This window comes from Jaculus jaculus, chromosome 1 (genome assembly GCF_020740685.1).
Source record: "Jaculus jaculus isolate mJacJac1 chromosome 1, mJacJac1.mat.Y.cur, whole genome shotgun sequence".
Taxonomy (NCBI): Eukaryota; Metazoa; Chordata; class Mammalia; order Rodentia; family Dipodidae; genus Jaculus; species Jaculus jaculus.
The window spans coordinates 208480638-208504032 of record NC_059102.1 but is presented as its reverse complement, the minus strand read 5'-3'; the positions used below and the strand labels follow the sequence as shown (position 1 = coordinate 208504032).

At 36.2% G+C, this 23395-nt stretch overlaps 1 protein-coding gene across 2 annotated transcripts in view; it reads right to left on the bottom strand.

Annotated features, from left to right (window-relative positions):
• Positions 1-281: 281 nt before the first annotated feature.
• Positions 282-23395, bottom strand: part of Zdhhc2 (zinc finger DHHC-type palmitoyltransferase 2) — a 94058-nt gene continuing 70944 nt past the window's right edge. For both annotated transcript variants that reach the window (XM_045155128.1, XM_045155133.1), the window contains 5 exons: positions 12958-13084; positions 12585-12677; positions 6957-7069; positions 4878-4952; positions 282-1470 (listed from right to left, as the gene is read on the bottom strand). In XM_045155128.1, coding sequence (XP_045011063.1) covers positions 4912-4952; positions 6957-7069; positions 12585-12677; positions 12958-13084 — 374 coding nt within the window. In that variant the 3' untranslated portion in view covers positions 282-1470; positions 4878-4911. The remainder of the gene's footprint in view (positions 1471-4877; positions 4953-6956; positions 7070-12584; positions 12678-12957; positions 13085-23395) is intronic.

Here is a 23395-nt window from a genome sequence, read left to right as displayed (position 1 = left end):
GAGTGGACTTGGCTGACACTGGTCTTCTATAGACAACAAAATTAATACAAAATTAGCACATTCTCATTCTCTCTCTTTGCACACATGTATCAGCAAGCAAGGATGAGTAATTTATTATAAGGATCATTTACTCCATTATTTCCTGGCCATATAACTCAAGTTATATTGAATTTTTGTAATTAATTACTTTTTAAAAGATTAACTGCCTTAAATTCTCAAAATCAGTACCAATCTAAGTCAACCATTTATTCTAATTGTTGACATTGACAAAACTTATCCCCAGATGTATTTTTTTTAAAGATACTTTTTTTTTTTTTTTTTAAACTAGCGCATACAAGGCACAAGAGCTTCGAAATACTGAAGACAAACATTTGGCATGGACAGACACATCATTTTAGTTTAGCTTAAACTAAATTTCCAAACATCACACCACTTAGTTCTTAGTGAACTAAATTTCTAAAAGCATATGACTTTTTAAATTATTTGCATAATTTAATCAGTTTGTGAGAAAAAAATATAAGTTAGCTATCATACTTTTGATGAGAGGACATAGAAATAATAGAGCTAGCTACCATTAGAGGAAAAATCCATTGTTCTATCAGGAATCCTTAAGCAATATTTTCACCATATTCAATAGGAGAAATAATCTAAAAATATTTTACAAAAGCCAAGCCAACAATAGAAAGACATCAACCCATCTCCATAATTATTAGCATAAATTCTTCACAATTTAAAATTAGAGGAGATAAAAAATATATTTCCAGTATATTTTGTCAAACTATTGTATTAGTTCTAACAAAAATTTTCAAGTCAACCAAGCTCAAGCTTCAATGTTCATTCTTATTATCTAGTATGGGACACAGGCTAGAAATAGAAGGAAAGCCTGGCAAAAATGAATGATGATTTTCAATGGTGGGTCATTTGCCCTATCCATAGTACTATTCTCTCAATCTAAACCCAGGTTTACACCAGAAGGAACACTAAGAAACTCCATATTTTTACCTTTTCCTTCTTGAAGACTATCCATAATTTTCACAAATATGTGAATTGATATCTTTTTAATTTTTAATTTTTAATGTTTTTCTGAATCAATATCAATTTGTTAATGGAATTATTATAATATTTTGTACAATCTAAGTTTTGGGGTGAAAACTGTTCATGAATTTATTCTTATTTTGGGTAGAAGATTGTTCCCCTTTAATTCCTAAGCCATCATTGCTCTTAATAATTAATAGGAATTGGTGTTTTCTACAACAATTTGTATATAGGATCAAAGAAGTGCTCTGCTTTATGTATGAGCTTGGTGAGAACTCCTTAACAACCTTCATTCCCATAGCTGAGGACATGGCCCGAGGTAGAGTGCTTGGCCTGGGTTTCATTCCCAGCACTGAAGAAAACAATATCTGCACATAGGGACATTTGGTCCTTTCTTGTGGGAAGACTCTTCCACCATTATACAGAATTTGACACCTTAAAAGGAAGCAAACAAAACTATGAAATCATTGTGTTAAACATATATTAATAAAAACCATAAGCAACTCATTCGATGTAGTACTGCTTTCTAAGCTACAAGGCTCAGTAGATGTGCTCTTGAATAAAGAACTCTAGATTAGCGCTTCAAAGACTTTCATGTACATATACAAGAAAGGATCTTATTAAAATAATTGTACTGCAGATTCTGGTTCTATAAGTCTAGGGTAAGGACCAAGGTTCTGCAACTCTACCATACTTTAAGGAGATGCTAATGCTGCCTTGGGACCACAATTTCAGTGACATCTTTTCATCTTGTTAGTTCTGTACACATGCTCTTCATTTATCTAAGGCCAATTGGAGTTTAGGTGTGGCAAAAACAATTAGAGGAAAAAGTTCATATCATAATTACACAATAGTCTTATATTTTTATTTTATGATATGGAAGGTTACATTTGCTAAAATTAATCTTTTTAGCATTATAACATGTTTAGAAACATATATTTATATACAGATATAAGTATCTGTAAATTATACTGAAATAAAAATAATTCTAATTATTTTTAATAATTTTAAGAAGCCACAGATCAGGCTGGGAATATAGCTGAATGGTACAGAATAATGTTTGCCTCTTAGTTCAATCACCAGCATAGTTCCAAAAGCCATTTCACAAGGGTAAGAAAAATGAAGCTATCATTTGGTCATATAAATTAGGTCCCTCAACATTAGATATCATTCAATAAGAGTGCATTAAATAAATTGCAAATCTGAGACATAATGCAAGAAAATTATTTTTTAATATAATACTTAGTACTACCTTAGGGAATACTCAGTTTAAATAGTGATATCACCTAAATGAAAAATATTGTATCAGAAAATCACTTGGTAAACTTATTAGGTCTATGTCAGTGTTTCATGCTGCCATTTGGTTATTGTGACTACTAACCATCATATATTCAAATGTAATAAAATCAAGCTCTGGTTTATTTACTTTAAAAAAATTTTTTTGTTTATTTTTATTTATTTATTTGAGAGCAACAGACAGAGAGAGAAAGAGGCAGATAGAGAGAAAGAGCGAGAATGGGCATGCCAGGGCCTCCAGCCACTGCAAACGAACTCCAGATGCATACCCTCTTGTGTATCTGGCTAACGTGGGTCCTGGGGAACCAAGCCTCGAACCGGGATTCTTAGGCTTCACAGGCAAGCACTTAACCACTAAGCCATCTCTCTATCCCGGTTTATTTACTTATTTTATTTACTTGAGAGAAAGAGGACAGAATGGGCACACCAGGGCTTTCAGCTGCTGCAAATGACCTCCCGATGTATGTGCTGCCTTGTGCATCTGGCCTGGTCATGGGGAATCAAGCCTAGGTCCTTTAGGATTTTTTTTTTTTTTTTTAAGTTTTTTGAAGTATGGTCTCTGGCCCAGGCTGACCTAGAATTCACTATGGAGTCTCAGGGTGGCCTCGAACTCACGGTGATCCTCCTACCTATGCCTCCCGAGTGCTGGGACTAAAGGCGTGTGCCACCACACCGGGCTTCCAAGAGTTTTTAAAGTGTGTGTGTGTGTGTGTGTGTGTGTGTGTGTGTGTGTGCGTGCGCAGGCATGTGTGTGCACCAGCCTCTCTTTCACTACAAACAAACACCCATCTGGCTTTACATGAGTGGCTGGGAAGAAGCTTCTTTAACCACTAAGCCATCTCCCCAGTACCTATGAGTTTAAATTTAAATCTTGTTTAATTCTTTCTTTAACAAATATCTATTGAGAATTTACGATCTATCATCTCTTTGCTAGAGACAGTAACTGACAAATGCAACACTGGTCTATGTGAAATTATTAGAATGTGTAGCTAGCTGCTTGTTAATATACAGAAAAAATATATAGCAATGGCCATCATAATTAATGATTGTGAATTCTGAAAAAAATTTCTCATGAAATTTGTAAAATATTTTATTTACAGTAGTAACTAGTGACTCATATTTGTGAGCACACAGTTCCATTCCTAGGATCATTTCTGGAAATGTAATAATAACTCTGCTACTTAATGAAATGGAGAAGATTACTTTTTCACTGTTCTAACTATAGAATCACAGTCTGATCTATGGTATGTGCAGTCTGAGTTCATCACAGGCTTCCCAAAGTCAAAACACTAGTCAACTGGCAAATTACTAAATCTATAAATTGTCTGAATTACATGGCTGTCCATCAAAACCAAAAAACTAAAAAATATGATGCCCATAAAATACCTTGACACAAATGAATTTATTTTGAATTCTAATACTTTATTTTCTTTAAACTTCAGCATACTAGATTGCAATTTGTTGTTGTTGTTGTTGTTGTTTTTGAGAAAGGGTTTTTTACTCTAGTCCAGGCTGACCTGGAATTCACTATGTAGTCTCAGGGTGGCCTCAAACTCACAGTGATCCTCCTCCTTCTGCCTCCCGAGTGCTGGAATTAAAGGTGTGTGCTACCACGCCTGGCTTAGATTGCAATTTGTTAAGTTAACTTATGTTAGTAACTTTAATGTTCAGGCTCATTATATTGTCTGTACTCTTATTTATGCTTTTTTTTTTGAGACAGGTTACTGCTGTGCAGCACTGGCTGACCAGGAACTTGCTATGTAAACCAGGCTGGCCTCGAATTTATGGTAATCCTTCTGTCTGCCTCCTGACTGCTGGACCTATAGGAATGTTGCACCATACCTGACTTATATTGTGTTTCTTCTAATAGGGCATATAGTTGATTTGTTTATTAAATTGTTTTAGGATTTATTCCAAAGAGACTCCTTATTGTATGTAGCTTTGTATGTAGGTGTACAATGACTTCAGGTTTATAAATAGATTACATTTTAAGGAAACTGATTTAGAATGACATATATTCAAAGAAATTATAATTTAAAGAAAATTATTTAGAACATTTATTATTTTAAAGATGACACATGATGAGATCCTGCTGTGACCAAAAACGAGAATGCAGTGACTTGTACTGACAAGACAGAATCAGCCCAGTGAGTTGCTGTTAAGAAATGGTCAAGGGCATGATAGCCATAATCCTAGATGATAGATAAAATAAAAATGATATATTGTTTGTTCCTATAAAGTGACAATATAATTTTCACATAAAGTTAAATATTTTAGGATCCATCCTTCCCATTAAATACACCATTACAGTAATGTTTTTTTTTAACTAAATTATTTCCATAGTTTATTCAGTTGAAATGATACTGGCTAATACTGAAACTAGGTCCATGTCTGGATACTCTAGCATGATCAATATACTACAGGTCAAATAAGATGATTGCTGTGTCAATCAAAAATAAATATTGAAAATATTGAAAGTATTAAACTTTTGACATTGGCAAGCTTTTAAAAACAAAAAATGTAACAATAAAAGTGAAACATCTTACTTTATAACAGTGTACATTTATTTTGCTTGAAGAGTTAAGTCTCATTCTCCATAGTTAATGCAGGATTGGCCATACCTTACAGAAAGAACAAAAGTTAAGATTTTTGATTGTTTTGAATACATAGGCAGAGACATGTTTATTTACCTAAAAACAAATCCCCAGAATATGTGCAAAGGTAGCTTGTGTGGATATTTGTAATATGACTTGTATGATTTATAGAAATACATACATATACATTTATGCATGTATATGTGTGTATGTATACATATACACATCCATATGCTATGTAGTATTAATCACTATCAGTATCAGAAACACTGAAAAAACATTGAAAATATAGCTACACATGCAAGAAAGCAGGGAAACAAAATAATGAATGATAAGTCTAGCTGGAAACTAATTTCTTGTCTACTTATCTCATCCTAATCAAACCAATCATTAAGCCATTTCTCATCTCAGCCTCTTCAAGTATTCCATCCTTCGTCTACATCATCTCTTAAATTTGTGCTACTCAACTTAGCCACCAAAACAACATTAAAGTTGATGGAACTGCCAAATAATTAACAACACATTAAAAAAAAATAAGAAATCAAGCCTCAGGATGAGTACTTGCTTAATATGCACAAGGCTCTGGGTTTGATCCCCAGTACCTCATAAAACAGGATATGTGGTGCACATCTATAATCTTAGCACTTAGAAGGTAGATAAGAAGGTCATCCTTGGCTACATAGCAAGTTACAAGCCACCCTGAGCTACATGACACTATGTCTTAAAAAAAACCTTAAGAAATTAGCCATATATTAATGTGCACTATAGGATGAAATACAAATCCCTTCTGAAAGAAAGACTTCCTTGTCATCCTACAGAAACTGACCCCTGAAATACATATCATTTTTTTCCCTAAGGAAAATGATGTTCAATGAGCTAAAAAAAAAAAAAAAAAACCAAAAAAACAAAACAAAAAAACCCCCACCAATTATTATCTAGGTGATGACTTATCATTTCCACAGACTAGAAAGTGAAATAGCATGTTTGAAAGTAAGACAAAATTATAATCCTTAAACAATGAGGATCATATCAGAGGGCTTAGACTAAGACTCAAAACTGAAGACTTGGGCTGGAGAAATGGCTTAGTAGTTAAAGTGCTTGCCTGTGAAGCCTAAAGACCCAGATTTGATTCCTCAGCACACACAAATAATCCAGATGCACAAGGTGGCACATGCACCTGGAGTTCATTTGCAGTGGCTGTAGGTCCTGACACGCCCATCCTCTCTCTCTCTCACTCTCTCTGCCTCTTTCTCTCTCTCAAATAAATAAGTATTTTTCAAAAAATAGAAAAATTATCTATAGTAACAAGGGAAATGTGAATGAGATACAGGCACAGCAGCTGAATTATATAAATATGTAAAAACAGACATTTTGAAATTGGATCAAAATCTTAAAAGATAAAACTATATTAAGACGCTTTCAAGCATATATTTTCTAAACCTCTTAGTTTATTTCATTTTTAAGTTTTATGCTTCATATTTTGATTTAATTTCTATCATTTTGTAACACTGTGGTAAAGATTTGGTTCTTTAACATGGGGAAATCTATGTAGAGGGCTTTTTTGCAAAGTGATAATTTACTACTAACAAATATTAATCAATCAAAGAGAAATTCATTGAAAATAATCCCAAATTTGTGATGGAGTCTAACACCAAAGTTAAACACAAAATACCAGCAATCCCACTGAAGAGAGGCCTCAGTGGAATGGGGGCAGGGAGGAGGAAAATGGCACTAACACATGATGTGTACATACAAAGTTTCTACTTAATACAATTTAAAAAATTCCATAGGGCGAGGCATGGTGATGTGTGCCTTTAATACGAGCACTCGGGAGGCAGAGGTAGGAGGATTGCCATGAGTTCGAGGCTAGCCTGAGACCACATAGTGAATTCCAGGTCAGCCTGGGCTAGAGTGAGACCCTACCTTGAAAAACCAAAAAAAAAAAAAAAAAAAAATCCAAACAATGGACTTTTTCACCACTTTTACCTTTTAAAAATAAAGCATATAAAAAATAGACAAGTCTAGTGTTACCAGCTTTGCCTTTTCCCAGGTTTGTGCTATTATCTGTCCAAGACTGAGAATCGGTGAGAAGATGGCTCTGGGACTCTCTCAAAGGCTTTGCAGGAAATGGATGGTTTTCATGACTGGAAAATAACAATCATGATCACAAGTTAACCTCAACACTGTGAGTATTTCACAATACTATGAAACTCAAACCACTTGCAGTACATGATGTTCGTAGAAGGTACCCCAGATAACCTGAAGAATACAAGCACAAGGCCTTCAATGACCCTGATTCTCCATGAGAAAAGTATTCTCTTTCCCATCTGTCAAGTGCTAAATCTGGAAAATCTTCATTTTCATATGAAGATAGTCATCATCCTCAGACAACAACAGGGAAAGGAAATGAGTTTAAACTTAATAGCAGTACTTTATTATCAAGTTTATTTTTTATGTTTGATTTAATTGATGCCATGTGATGCTAGTTTATCATTGATGACAGTGATAAAAAGTTTGGTTTAAAAGTAGGATTAAAGCACTATATGAAACAAAATACTAATTCTATAAGTGGTATGAGAATATGAAAGGGTGAAGCTGGGAGAAAAAAACTAGAGAACAATTTTGGGCCTGTGATTCTAAAGTCATCTAAGTAGTCTTTGACAAAGACTTCTCTGATCCTTGTAGAAAACTAAAACAATAAGTTGGAGCACTACCTTGCAGGAACGTTAAAAATATCTGACATTATCAAGTCTTACCAACCTGATTTACAATTTGAGAAAGTGAGGAGTCTTAAAAGAAGAATTTCCCTTAACATATAAATGTAAAAAATTAAGTATACTTAGTACATATTAATATATTGGGTGGTATGGAATAACACATAAAATAATATTTCACTTAGAGAAATTCCTTGTCATAAAAACTCTTAGAATAACTTAAAAGAATAATTATAATAATGTGCAAAAGAAAAAAAACCTACTTAAAATTCTTTGTAGAATAATTTCAGATATTTCAGTTGAATATAATCATTATATTTTAAGAATGTAGTAAGATTTTGCATCTAAAATTTTAGAATAACCTTAATTATTTCAGCTTTACTACAACTTATTAAAGTTTTGGAGGTAAATATTAAAGACAAGAACTAATACAGGCTGCACCCCCTCGCTGACCCCCCCATGATGGTTTGTCCCCATAAACTTAGGTGTTCTGAATGTTAGGTTCCCAGCTGAGGGAGATTTGGGAATTAACGCCTCCTGGAGTCAGTATGTTGTTGGGGGCGGGCTTATGGGAGTTATAGCCAGTCCCCTTACTAGTGTTTGGCACACTCTCCTGTTGCTATGGTCCACCTTATGTTGGCCAGGGGCTGATGTCCACCCTCTGCTCATGTCATCGTTTTCCCTGCCATCGTGGAGCTTTCCCTCAAGCCTGTAAGTCAAAATAAACCTCTTTTACCCAGAAGCTGTTCATGGTTGGGTGATGTCTACCAGCAATGCAAACCTGACTGCAACACCACTCATAAATAAAGCTACACATTTAACTTTACTTCTCCTTAGTCATCAAGAAAAGGCTTATAGAAAAAGCACAGAACACTAACTAGGTAATGCTCGAGGAACTCTGCAGATATGTTACTGTTAACAGTACTCTAACAAATGGCAAAGGCTCAGCCGTGAAGTAATCTTTATTAGTTACTTATTATATTAGTAAACAAAGCCACTGCATTAATGGACATTTCATTGTTACATAAAAATAATAAACTAAATGTATCTTAAGTAGGTGACAATAAGTTCTATGACAATAAAGACAGACAGCGTAAGGGAAGTATAGAAGAAGTTTGCAACTTTCCATCAGCTTATCAAGGATGATCTTTATTTTAAAAAATAACTTTTATTTATTTATTTGCAAGCAGAGAGAGATAAAGAGACTGACAGAGAGAGAATGGGCACACCAGGGCCTCCCCCAGCCACTGCAAATGAACTTCAGATGCATATGCCCCTTGTGCATCTGGCTAATGTGGGTCCTGGGGAATTGAACCTGGGTCCTTTGGCTTCACAGGCAAATGCCTTAACTGTTAAGCCATCTCTCCAGCCCCAAGGATGATCTTTTGTGTCCCGAGTATGATGGTATATATGTGTAATCCCTGGGGAGGTAAAGGTTAGAGATTAAAGAGTTCAGGGTCATTCTTGGCTATTTAGCAAGTTTGAGGTCAGTGTAGGCTAGATGAGACCCTGTCTCAAAAAATAAAATAAAAATAAAAATAAAAAAAGATACATTTTGGCAATCACATTAAGCAAAAGCAAGAATTGGCAAGTAGACAGCACTAAATCAAGAACATATTTGAGAGCAGTTAAGGTGTTTGCCTGCAAAGCCAAAGGACCCAGGTTCAATTACCTAGGAACTATGCAAGCCAGATGGAACACATGGGAACACGTGCATCTAGAGCCCCTTGTGAGCACATTCCCACTATTTCTTTCTCTCTATCTCTCTCTTAAAATAAATAATAAATATTTAAAGAACATATTTGATACATTTTAAGAACAGCAAGAAGATGTGTCTGCAGACTGTGAATGATTGGAAAATTATAAAGAATGAAATCAGAGAGGTTTCTCTAAGGCTGGATCAGATAGTCATAGAAATCATGGTAAAAATATTCATTAGGTAATTTTTATATATACAAATTTATTTTTATTTCAGAAACAAAATAGGGAGCAAATAATTGCATAATATTTGCAATACAACAAGCAAACATTTCCCTGCTAGCAGTCTGAATGAGAGATTGAATACAGTTATACCTAAACAGGTTGTTTTATTTTTTTGATGAATTAAGAAGAGAGGTCCTGAGCTGGAGAGATGGATTGGCAGTTAAGACACTTGCCTTCAAAGCCAAAGAACCCAGGTTTGACTCCCCAGGACCCACATAAGCCAAATGCACAAGGTGGCACATGAGTCTGGAGTTCTTTCCAGTGGCTGGAGGCACTGGTGTGCCCATTCGCTCTATCTGCCTTTCTCTCTAATAAATAAATAAAAACAAATTTTAAAAAAATGAATAGAGGTCCTATATATGTAGCTCAATTTACAAGAAGATAGCACTAGAACCTAGTTAATAAACCAGCCATGAAATAGTGTTTTGGAAAGTGGAAGGATGAATCTTCAGAGATATGTCAATTTTTTTTTTTTTGAGGATCTGGTGTAAGTTTTTAGTTTGTTTGTTTGTTTATTTATTTATTTATTGTTCTTTTAAGGTAGGGTCTCACTCTGATCCAGGCTGACCTGGAATTAACTATGTAATCTCATAGTGGCCTCAAACTCTCAGCGATCCTCCAACCTCTGCCTCCTGAATGCTGGACTAAAGACGTGCGCCACCATGCCTGACCAAGTTATTCGTTTTTTAAAAGATGAGAGGATGGAAGATTCTAAGCATAAGAGTGACACAAACTGTCTATATCCTCACTGGAAAAGACTTGAGCAGGGCAAAATGGAACCAAGAAGACCAGTTAGGAACTTTGTTGAGTGATCCATGTAAGACATGCTATCTTAGAACAAGAGAGCAGTCATGCTGGTGGTAGAAAACATCCAGGAGCTGGAGAGATGGCTTAGCAGTTAAGTGCTTGCCTGTGAAGCATAAGTACCCTGGTTCGTGGCTCGGTTCCCCAGGTCCCACGTTAGCCAGATGCACAAGGGGGCGCACGCATCTAGAGTTTGTTTGCAGAGGCTGGAAGCCCTGGTGCACCCATTCTCTCTCTCTCTCCCCCCTTCTATCTTTCTCTCTGTGTCAGTCGCTCTCAAATAAATAAATAAAAAATTTAAAAAAAGAAGAAAACATCCAGATTTTGTGTGTGAACATGTATTTGTGTTTGTACATGTATTTTGCTTGTGTTTGCAATGCTGAGGAGTCTATCTATGGCTTTTCTCAAGCATGCTAGGCAAGAGCCCTATCACTGAGCTACATCTGCCAACCTTTGACTTTGATGCAGAGTCTTTCTATGTATGTTAGGCTGGTCTTGAACTTGCTGTTACAGACTGGGCTGGCCTTGAATTAAGATCCTCCTTAGCTATCCAAATGTAGTCTCAACAAAGAAAAGAGAAGAGATGTCTGGAGAGGCTACTTCACTTTCTTAAGATTCCTCGGATAGGTAACTGTTCTAAAACTAAGGTTTCCCCAAATCTATTAGTACAGTGAGCAGAAGGAGAAGACTATCTTTAAGACCTACAAATACTTAAACTACAAGAAACATTTGAAGGGTCAAAAATGTTAATGCAAGCTACTAGTAAATTTTGCAAAAGTTTACAACTTATCCTAAATAATATATTAGAACTAAACTCTTCTTCACTGACGTATAAGAAAACTCATTGGCATCTTGACTGCATGGTTTTCCAACCAAAACTCAAAAGCATGACCCAGGAAATAACTCAGGTGCCTTTGAATGTCTCATGACATGTGTCCAGTTGACATCATCACAAAGCAGTACAGTCTGGTCCATAGCTTGATCACTATAAAGGTAGAGTGACAAATGAGTTCTTTCTTTTGACAAAGTAATATGAATTAGGTATCACTGCCAGGAACCAGACCTTGAAAAGGATTCTGGGCTCATTCCAGGCTTCACAGGAAATAGCACTATGATCAATGGCAAATGTCTGATGGACAAGTGGGCATACTGGTACAGCTCTCTCTCTTGTGAATATGAAATTTCAGCAACTAACAGACCTCTGAAATTTAATAAACAGTGATATTTTAGCTATGCTTTTGTTATTGGCTCACATTTAAAATTCATGGCAGGACTCAGAAAGGATAAAAATTAATATTTCAAACCCCCCAAAACTCATATATAGCTACTTAGAAATTATTTTGCCAATTATTTGCAAAGTCAGAATTAAATTTCAGTTGTTTACATTGCCTGAGAGACTATGGTCAAAACAAACATGAAGCTGGAGCAAAAGTCTTTTGGGAGTAAATTTTCAAGACTTACTTTTTTTTTTGTTTCTGCAAAAGAACAATGTCTCATATAATGTTCAGAGGCATTTAAAGAGAATGAAGGATATAGTCACACTGCTGCTGCAGCTGTTAAACAAATATCTGTGGGTCCATTTGATTTCCACAAGCCCAATTAAAGGAGCCTTCTCAAATCCTTATAAAAGTTAACAGAGAAGAAAGCCAGAGTCAGATATGAGTTTTCCCTGACTGCTTTCTGGGGCTGATTTTGACTTATATTATTTATCTAAGTGCTACATTTCAAAACTCATAATAAGCCAGGTGTGGTGGTGCACACCTTTAACCCCAGCAGTTGGGGGGCAGAGGTAGGAGGATGGCCATGAGTTCAAGGCCACCCTAAGATTATATAGTGAATTCCAGGTTACCCTGGACTAGAGTGAAACCCTGCCTCAGAAAACCAAAAACCAAAAACAAACAACAAAAAACCCTCATAATATATTTTAGTCAATGGACACTTTTACTAACCTCAAAACTGTCAGCAGAATTTTGTGCTTGTAATTGAAACATACTACATGTCCCTCCCCAGTCTGTGTCTTTTCTCACTCCAAGTAAAAACCACTGTAGTAAATTATCCTGTATTCCTGAAGTTTTTCTTCAAAGGAAGTTTTAATTACAAGACACCACATAATAAAATACAATATTTGAAAATAAAACAGAAAAGAATATGACATTACTTTTTAGCTGCTGAATTCAGTCCTGCAGGAGTAGGTGATTGTTCGACATCCTGGTTGACAAGGCAAGTTGGAAAGGAGCAGCCATCACCTAGACTGTAATTATAATAAAACAACAGTGAAGCCTGTGCAAATGCCAATGCCTGACAACAGAGCATGTTGTAAACCAAGCACAGATCAGACAAGAGCTCTAACACAGTATTTATGTTTAGGGGGTAGAATGAACTGATACATACATTGATATAACAATATTTTAGAAGCTACTAGGCAGAATGAATAACACAGCTGTGAAAGAAGATACTTTAACTCAAAGTGCTCTTTGTTTGCTTACATTCAATAGTTTAAATAAAACCTGAAAAACCTTATAATAAAGTACCTTGAGAAAATAGGTAACAACCAGTACTTCTTCTCATCACCAAAAACTTGTCGCATGTTTTTACTGAAACCCAAGCTGAATCCATTCTTATCTGTTCCATGTCGAAATACTGGACTTCTGAATGCCTCTAAAAAATGGAAAATCAAATGCATGAACAAAGAACATATCTACTAGTGACCCTTAATACTTAGGAATAATTAAATTGAGTAAGCTGACAACTGGTTGATTCCTGGGAGTGCATATGTGCCTTATCAACAGCCCTGATAGATAGGTTATATGTTCTGACTTAAAATGTCATTGAGTTGGTCTAGCCTATTCATAGCATTACAGGTACCTTAAAGACAAGTAGATAGCATAATTGAACAAATTAAACATATTATACATCTGTTCATAGAAAATATAGATGAAATGATGTAGAAATATTAAAATCCACATAATCTTTAAGTAAACTGAGAATATATTTATCTATATTTGCGAATGTGCTTTTAAAGTCAATAAAGGGCTGGAAAGATGGCTTAGTGGTTAAACGCTTGCCTGTGAAGCCTAAGAACCCTGGTTCAAGGCTCGATTCCCCAGGACCCACGTTAGCCAGATGCACAAGGGGGCCCACACATCTGGAGTTCATATGCAGTGGCTGGAAGCCCTGGTGCACCCATTCTTTCTCTCTCTCTCTCTCTTTCTCTCTCTCTCTCTCTCTCTCTCTCTCCCTCATTCTCTGTCACTCTCAAATAAATAAATAAAAATAAACCAAAAAAATTTAAAGTCAATAAATTCCATATTCAATTTCATTAAAGTTTTAATCTCATTTAATCAAAAAATTCTCCAGCTGACTCAAAAATGCACTTTGTAGCCAGCTTGTCCAAATCAAGATGCAAACTAGAATCACATAGCTGTAGTTAGGACACTGCATATAAAAGTTGCAGTACAGAGCAGCATTAGGGCTTTCTTAAGATCCCTTAATAAAAAAAATGGCAGACAGGTTGTCAATATTCTTTTCACAATACTATGTTTTCTTCTTGAAAAATCCTAAAAGGCAAAATCTAAAATTTTATTTTTAGGATATGAACATACATACAACTATAATGATTTTTGTCCAGTGTTTGGAAACAATAATCTATTAGCAGAGTCAAATACTAATAAAACTGTAGCATTACAAAATTACTAGACTTAGTTGTTCAGGAAATTTTTTTAAATAAATTTTGTTTTGTTTTGTTTTCATGTTGGTGACAAGGTCTTGTATGCAGATCAGGTTTGAACTCACATCCCTCCTACTTCAACCTTGCAAGTGCTGGGATTACAGGCATGTGTCACCAGGCTAGAATCTTAAAACATATATTTTTTTATGTTTTAAGGTCATATAATCAGAGGAAGAACCTTTAGTGTTACAAGTTGAGTCTCAAAGTTTTTAGTAATTGAAAGTATCTAGATAAAATTCATTTACTATTTTTTGCATGTGTGTGTATATCATGTAGTACATGCATAGTATATGTACAAGTGCATGCAGATGTGTGTGCCCCATGCATATACATGGAGAACCCAGATTACAGGGATTATTGTCATTATGTGGATTGTTATTATTATTACTTTTATTTGATGAAAAAAACTTCAAGTTTTCCCCCAGGATAGCACCTTCTGGCATAAAAAAAGCTAGCTGGCAGGGAATAAACATACAGCTCAGTTCCAGGGGTTTCTTTACTTTCCGCAACCAAAGCATGTGTGTCTTCAGCAATGGGGACTTACTGTCTAGTCTGGTGGGCAAACAAGAGGAACCGCAATAGGTAAAATTGTTTTAGGGACTCTGTAAACTGTCTGAACAACATTTCACTGGGAGGCAACTCTTCTCTGGAAGTGGGAATTTTTTATCTTTACATGACTTTTGCTAATATTGTAATTTTAACAACAGCAAGTCTTTCAGTATGTGAACACAGGAAATATTTCCATTTATTTGTGTCATCTCTACCTTCTTTCAGAAATACTTTGTAGTTTTCAGTGATGGAGTGTTACATCTCCTGAATTTATTCATTTATTTTACATTTTCAATGCTTTTGAACATAGAATCATTTTCTTCATTTCCTTTATGGATGGTTGTGTACTCATATACAAAAACATGACTGATTTTCTTACACATTGATCCTACTCATGTTTTCAGGTTTTGTTCATTAGTGTAAATAGGTACATTGTGAAAGATCTGACATCTGTGAATAAGCATAACTTTACTTTTTTCTTTGGGAGGCTTTACTTCTTTTTCTCTTCACTAATTGCTCTGGTGTGAACTTCTAGGAAATGTTGGATGGCAGCAGGAAAGGAGAGTATCGTTGTTATGTACCTAATACATAAACAGTTTAAGTTTTCACCACTCAGCATATTAGATATAGATTTCTCATTAATTCCACCAATCAGGGTAAGAAATTTCCCTACCATTCTTAGTTGGTTAGGTATGTTTTTTCTTAATCATGAAAGGGTGTTGTGTTGTTATCAATACTTTACACCAACTGAGATGATCACATGTACTTCCCATTCTATCACTGTGTTACAACATTGAGCTATCCTTGCATTCCTCAGACAGATACCACTAGATCATGGTATATAACCTCTTAACATGCTCCTGGACTAGATGTGCAAGAATTTTTTTTTTTTGTTAAGAATCATTATGTCAATACTCATAAAGGATATTGGTCTGTATTTTCCTTGTGAGTCTTTATCTGGCTTGGGTGTCAGTGTAATCCTGGTTGTATGAAGTAAGTTGAGAGGTATTCCAGTCTCTTCCAAATTTTAACAGAGATTGAGAAGAATGATGTTATTTTATTTTTTATAAAGACCCAAGAAAGATTTTTTTTTTTTTTTTTACCTCTAGCAGGTAAGGGGAATAAGGAAGTTGTTTCCAAAGCAATACATCTACTTCTTAAGCGTTTGGTAGAATTCACAAATGAAGCTTTCTTCTCCTGGAATTATTTTCCTATGCTGTTTTCTATTAACACTTCAATTACTTCTATTTTCCTCAATTTTTATTAACATCTTCCATGATTATAAAAAAAAAATCCCATGGGAATGTCCTCCCTCCCTACACTTTCCCCTTTGAAATTCCGTTCTCTATCATATCCCCTCCCATTCTCAATCAGTCTCTCTTTTATTTTGATGTCATGATCTTTTCCTCCTCTTATGATGGTCTTGTGTAAGTAGTGTCAGGCACTTTGAGGTCATGGATATCCAGGCCATTTTATGTCTGAAGGGAGAATTGTTGTAAGGAGTCCTACCCTTCCTTTGGCTCTTACATTCTATCCGCCATCTCTTCCGCATTAGACCCTGAGCCTTGGAAGGTGTGATGGAGATATTACTCAGTACTCCAGTCACTTCTTTCCATAACCATCATACCTTCGGAGTTGCCCCAAGGTCACTGCCATCTAAAAAGAGAAAATTCTCTAACCAAAATGGGAGTAGAATTGATATAGGGGTATGAATATGGAGAAGTGCTTACTGGGCAGTTTGATAAGCATAGTATATACACTTATCCAGACATCAGCAGACGTTACATCCCTACGGCTCATGACTACCCATTTTAAGTTTTCAGTAGCAGGGTTGTATTCCCTCCCATGGAGCGGGCTTCCAGTCCAATTGGAGGGCAGTTGGTTTCTACCATGATAGACATGCCACTATTACACCCATTGGCTCATTTGGTCTGGCTGCCAATTATAAGACTTGCAGTGTCCACTGTTGAGTATCTTCATTGGTGGTTATCTCTTTCTCCCATTGAACTACATGTAGAATAGCTCCTTCCACTTTTGTGTCAGTGGGTCTACATAGAGGATGTTATCAACTCAGTTCCAGCAGGATTTCTCAGTGGCCTTGCAGGCCAAGTATATGGAATCTTTAGCAATAGAGTCTTAACATCTATTCCTGATGGGAAACCAAGGATCTCAGCAATGGCCTATAATGTTTTGGGGGCATCAGGGACCTCCCTGACCAACAACTCACTGGAAGGTATCCCATCACTGGCATTGAAAATTTTCTAGCATCAGTCTGTGGCTCATGAGTGTTCCATTGTCCAAAACTGGAGGATTACATATGATTTATTTATATCCTCTTAGATTTTGATTACCCCTCACTCCACCTTTCCTTTACTCAATCTTTTCTCCTGACCTCACTTGGGGCCTTTTCTGCCCCATTAATCTATTCTTCTACTTACATATATACAATACCATTTTATTAAGTACCCATCTCCCTTCCTTTCTCTTCCCTTTATATCTCTTTTTTAACTTACTGGCCTCTGCATTTGAGTTTTTTTCCTTCTTACACAGAAGCCCAATCATCTGTAGCAAGGATCCACACATGAGACAGAACATGCAGCGCTTGGCATTCTGGGCCTGGGTTACCTCACTTAGTATAATCCTTTCCAGATCCATCCATTGTCCTGCAAATTTCATTTCATTTTTCTTTATTGCTGAGTGGAACTCCATTGTATAAATATGCCATATCTTCATTATCCACTCATCAGTTGAGGGACATCTAGGCTGGTTCCATTTCCCAGCTATTATGAATTGAGTGGCAATAAACATGATTGAGCACACACTTCTAAGGAAATGAGATGAGTCCTTAGGATATATGCCTAGGAGTGCTATAGCTGGGTCATATGGTAGGTCAATGTTTAACTGTCTTAGAAACCTCCACACTGATTTCCACAATGGCTGGATGAGACTGCATTCCCACCAACAGTGTGGAAAGGTTCCTCTTTTTCCACATCCCCGCCAGCATTTATGATCATTTGTTTTCATGATGGTAGCCAATCTGACAGGAGTTATACGGAATCGCAAGGTAGTTTTAATCTGCATTTCACTGATGACTAAGGATGAAGAACATTTTTTTAGAAGCTTATAGACCATCCATATTTCTCCTTTTGAGAACTCTCTATTTAGCTTCATGGCCCATTTTTTAATTGGCTTGTTTGATTTCTTATTATTTGATTTTTTGAGTTCTTTGTATAACCTAGATATTAATCCTCTATCAGATATGTATCTGGCAAAGATTTTTTCCCATTCTGTAGGTCGCCTCTTTGCTTTATTCACAGTCTCCTTTGCAGATACAAAATCTTTGTAATTTCATGAGGTGCCAGTGGTTAATCTGTGGTTTTATTGCCTGGGCAATTGGGGTTATATTCAGAAAGTCTTTGCCAAGACCAATATGTTGAAGGGTTTCCCCAACTTTTTCCTCTAGCAGTTTCAGAGTTCAGATCTAATGTTAAGGTCTTTAATCCATTTGGACTTAATTATTGTACATGGAGAGATAGAAGAATCTATTTTCATTCTTCTACGGATACATATCCAGTTTTCCCAGCAACATTTGCTGAAGAGGCTGTCTTTTCTCCAGTGAGTAATTTTGGCTTTTGTGCCAGTACCAAGCTGTTTCTGTTACTATGGGTCTGTAATATAGGTTAAAATCAAGTATGGTCACACCACCAGCCTTATTTTTGTTGCTCAATATTATTTTAGATATTTGAGGTATTTTGTGATTCCAAATGAATTTTTGGATTTTTTTTCCATATTCATGAAGAATGCCATTGGAATTTTGATGGGAATTGCATTAAATATATAGATTACTTTTGGTAATATTGCCATTTTCACAATATTGATTCTTCTGATCCAGGAACAAGGGATGTTTTTCCATTTCCTAGTATCTTCTGCAATTTCTCACTTGAGGGCTCTATAGTTTCCATTGTAGAGATCCTTTACTTCCTTGGTTAGGTTTATTCCAAGGTACTTTATTTTCTTTGATGCAATTGTGAATGGGAGTGATTCTCTGATTTCATCCTCTGTGTGTTTGTTGTTACCATATAGGAAGGCTACTAATTTCTGTGCATATGTTTTGTATCCTGCTAAATGGCTGTAAGTGTTTATCAGCTCTAACATTTTGCTGGTAGAGTCTTTAGGGTCATTTATACATAGAATCATGTCATCTGGAAATAATAACTTGATCTCTTCCTTTCCAATTTGTATCCCTTTTATTAGTGTCTCTTGCCTTATTGCTATTGCTAAGACTTTCAGTACCATGTTAAATAAAAGGCGTGGTGGCACATGCCTTTAATTCCATTACTTGGGAGGCAGAGGTAGGAGGATTGCCATGAGCTCAAGGCCACCCTAAGACTCCATAGTGAATTCCAGGTCAGCCTGGGCTAGAGTGAGACTCTACCTTGAAAAACCAAAAGAAAAAAAAAAGTGGGTACAGTGGACACCCTTGTCTTGTTCCTGATTTTAGTGAAAAAGCTTCCAGTTTTTCCCCATTTAGTAACATGTCGGCTGTAGCATTGTGATAAATAGCCATTATTACATTGAGATATGTTCCTTCTATTCCCACCCTCTATAGGACTTTTATCATGAAGGGATGTTGGATTTTGTCAAAAGCTTGTTGGATTTTGTCAAATGCTTTCTCTGCGTCTAATGAGATGATCATGTGATTTTTGTCCTTCAGTCTATTTATATAATGTATTACATTTATCAATGTGCATATGTTGAACCATCCCTGCATCTCTGGGATAAAGCCTACTTGGTCAGGGTGAATGATCTTTCTGATATATTCATGTATTCTGTTTGCCAATATTTTGTTGAAAATTTTTACATCTATGTACATGAGGGAGATTGGTTTGAAATTTTCTTTTTTTGTTCTATCTTTGCCTGGTTTTGGTGTCCGGGTGATGCTGGCTTCATAGGAGTTTGGTAGGATTCCTTCTTTTTCTATTTCCTGGAAAAGCCTAAGAAGCAATGGTGTTAGCTCTTCCCTGAAGGTCTACTAAAATTCAGCAGTGAATCCTGGGCTTTTTTTAGTTGGGAGATTTTTGATAACTGCTTGGATCTCCATGCTTGTTATAGGTCTATTTAAGTGATTAATTTCATCTTGATTGAATTTAGGTAGATCATGTAAATCGAGGAAATCATCCATTTCTTTCAGATTTACATACTTAGTGGACTATAGGCTTTTTTTGCATGTCTCTACGTTTTTTTTTAAATTTCTCTGGTATCTGTAGTTATGTTACCTTTTTCATTTCTAATTTTATTAATTTGTGTCTCTTCTTTCTTTTGGTCAGATTTGCTAAGGGTTTATCAATCTTGTTTATCCTTTCAAAGAACCAACTCTTTATTACCTGGATTCCTTGAATTTTCTTGTTTCTATTTCATTAATTTCTGCCCTAATCTTTATTATTTCTTCCCATCTACTGATTTTTGGTTCATCTATACATTTTGATTGTGTCTTGTTCTTCTTTTTCCAAGGCTTTAAGGTGAAGCATTAGGTCGTATACTTGCAACCTTTCTAATTTCTTAATATAGGCACTTAAAGATACAAAATTTACCTCTTAGGACTGCCTTTATTTTGTCCTAGAGATTTTAGTAGTGTGTTGTTCAATTTCCATGATTTTGTGTATGCTCTATAGCTTTTCTTACTATTGATTTGTAGTTTGATTCCATTGTGGTCAGATAGAATGCAAGGAATTATTCAATTTTCCTGTATTTGTTAAGATTTGCTTTGTGTCCTAATATATGGTCTATTTTAGAGAATGTTCCTTGTGCTGTTGAAAAGAATGTATATTCTGCAGCTTTTGGATGAAATGTCCTGTACATGTCTGTTAGGTCCATTCCTTGTATGACCTCATTTAGATGCCTCTCTGTTTATTATTTCCCAGGATGACCTGTCAATTGATGAGAGTGGGGTGTTGAAGTCACCCTCTACCACTGTGTTTGGTGTTATCTGTGATCTTAGTTCTAATAGTGTTTGTTTGATGAATGTGGGGGCACCCATGTTAGGTGCATATATGTTTAGGATTGTAGTGCCCTCCTTTGCAGTGTGCCTTTAATATATATAAAGTGACCTTCCTTATCTTTCTTAACTACTGTTGGAGTAAAGTCTACCTTGTCAGATAACAGGATAGCAACCCCTACTTGTTTTCTAGGTCCATTTGCTTGGAACACAGTTTTCCAACCTTTCACCCTAAGAGAGTGTCCATCCATTGTAGAAAGGTAGGTTTCTTGGAGGTAACAAATTGAAGGATCCTGCTTTTTAACCCAGTATGTGAACCTACGTCTTTTGGTTGGGGCATTGAGGCCATTGATATTAAGAGATATTATTGAAAGGTATGTATTCATTTTTGCCTTTTTTTTTTTTTTTGTAGTTCTTTCAGTTTTACCTTTGCCTTCTTGTATTAACTAGTATTGGAGTATCGTTTGTTTTTTCCTGGTTCCTTATATGTGTTTTTTTTTTTTTTTTTTCAGTATGGAGGATTCTTTCAAGTATTTTCTGTAGAGCTGGTTTTGTCTTCAAATACTCCTTTAGCCTGCTTTTGTCATGGAATGTCCTTATTTCTCCTTCTATTTGAATGGATAACTTTGCAAGATAAGGTACCCTTGGTTGTTATCTTTCAGTTCTTGGAATACATCACTCCACACCCTTCTGGCTTTTAAAGTTTGTGTTGAGTAATCTGCTGTAATGCTGACATTCTTGTCCTTTGTAGGTAACTTGATTTTTCTCTCTAACAGCTTTCAATATTTTTTCTTTGGTTTGTGTGTTTGGCAGTTTGATTGTAATATGGTGAGGTGGGATTCGTTCCAGATTTCGTCTGGCTAGTATCCTAAAGGATTCCTGTATCTACATTGGCACCTCTTTCCCAATTTGGGGGAAGTTTTCTTTTGTGATATTGTTGAAGACGCCTACTATGCCTTTGGAGTGAAATTCTTCTCCTTCTACTATGCTCTGAATTCTTATGTTTGATCTTTTCATAGTGTCCCAAATATCTCGAAATCCCCATTCATACTTTTCTATTAGTTTGTCTTTCTCTTTGTTGGACTGTATTAGATCTGCCACCTGATCTTCTACCTTAGATATTCTGTACTCTCCTTTATCCATTCTACTGGTGAGATTTTCTACAGAGTTTTTTTATTTCATTAACTGTGTTCTTTATTGCTAGTAATTGTAACTGGTTTTTCTTTATTGTTTCTAGTTCCTTAGTTATGTCTGGTATTGACCTCTTTATTTCATTAAATTGGCATCCTTTGTCTTCTTTGAACATATTTATAATCATTCTTTAGAAATCTTTCTCAGGCACTTCCTCTAACTTGCTTTCATTGGAGGTCATTTCTGATGCATTACTACTTTTTGGTGGATTTATATTGTCTTGATTTTTGGTGTTACTTGTGTTATAATGTATATATTTTTGCATCCTGGATTACTTAATGATTGGATTTTCTAGTTAGCTGGGTATTATTAGATTTATCAATCAATCTGATGTTATATATCTTCAGGGTAGGAACTTAAGGTGCTAGGTGTGGCTCGCAAGACTCTCAGACTATCTACAAAAGTGACCCTAGGTGTTGGGTTTGCCTGCTATGAGAGTATTCAAGTAGACTGGGTAGGACAAAATACAGATAGTTTCTAAAATTTAACTAAACAATGTACACTTTCAATGAAAAATAGCACAGAGTCTTTAAGTAGGTATTATGACAATCAGATCCTGTCTGTCCCTTAGGTTGTGTGGTGCCCCACCCACTCCTTTAATCCTGACAATAAGCAGGTTAAGATTTCTGGTCTGTTGATGGTTCCAAGTATATGGTTCCAAAGTGAGACCCTTCCCTAATGTATAAGAGAAGAGGAAACAAAGCCACTATAAATCAAGAAGGAACAAATAACCAGCCCAAAATATAGCTTATTTAAGAATGGCAAATCTGACCATCCATGAGATTTAACAAATAATTTATCCTGACATTGAAAGTGTAGTTAGCACTTTGGTTCAAACCTATATACCAGGTATTAGGCAGGTACTGACCTGGTGTAATCCCAGTTACCTTTTGGGATGATTTTGGTCTCAGTTAAGCTGCAATCCTGCTTGGGTCCTCTTTGGTGCCCTGTGGATTCAAGTAGGCTAGCCTAGTTGCTGGATTACTGACTGCTCTGTTCGCCAGGGCTGGGCACTGGCAGTAGGGGGTGGGGGGGCGGAGGGTGCAGATGCTGGTTTTGGTTCTCTCACTGGTCCACGTGTTCTTCTACCTTGTGATCTGGTCCTCTGTTGTTCACTGCCATTCTACCTTCATATTTCTTGAGTTTGCAGAGAGCTCCAGTGTGAATGGGAAATCCCCTCACCTGGCCTTTCCTGCGGCTGACGCTGATCCAGGCAGCTGCAGTCCCAAGGACCTGGCAGTGTCACTGCTGAAGCAGCCGCTGCAGTCCTGCAGACCTGCTGGAGCTGCTTCTGCCGGCCTGTGCGGGCTCTGGATGCTCCGGATCTCTCCTACTTCTCCGCTGCTGTTTCAATTTCCTATACACCTCACTTTTTAGTAAAAGTGTGTATTTTGCTGTTTTGCTTTTTTTTTGGGGGGGGGCTGTTTTGCCTCTAGGCTGCTTTGGTGTTGTACCTGTGCTGCCATCTTAACCAGAAGTCTCCCCACAAATCTGTTTTTGTATTTTG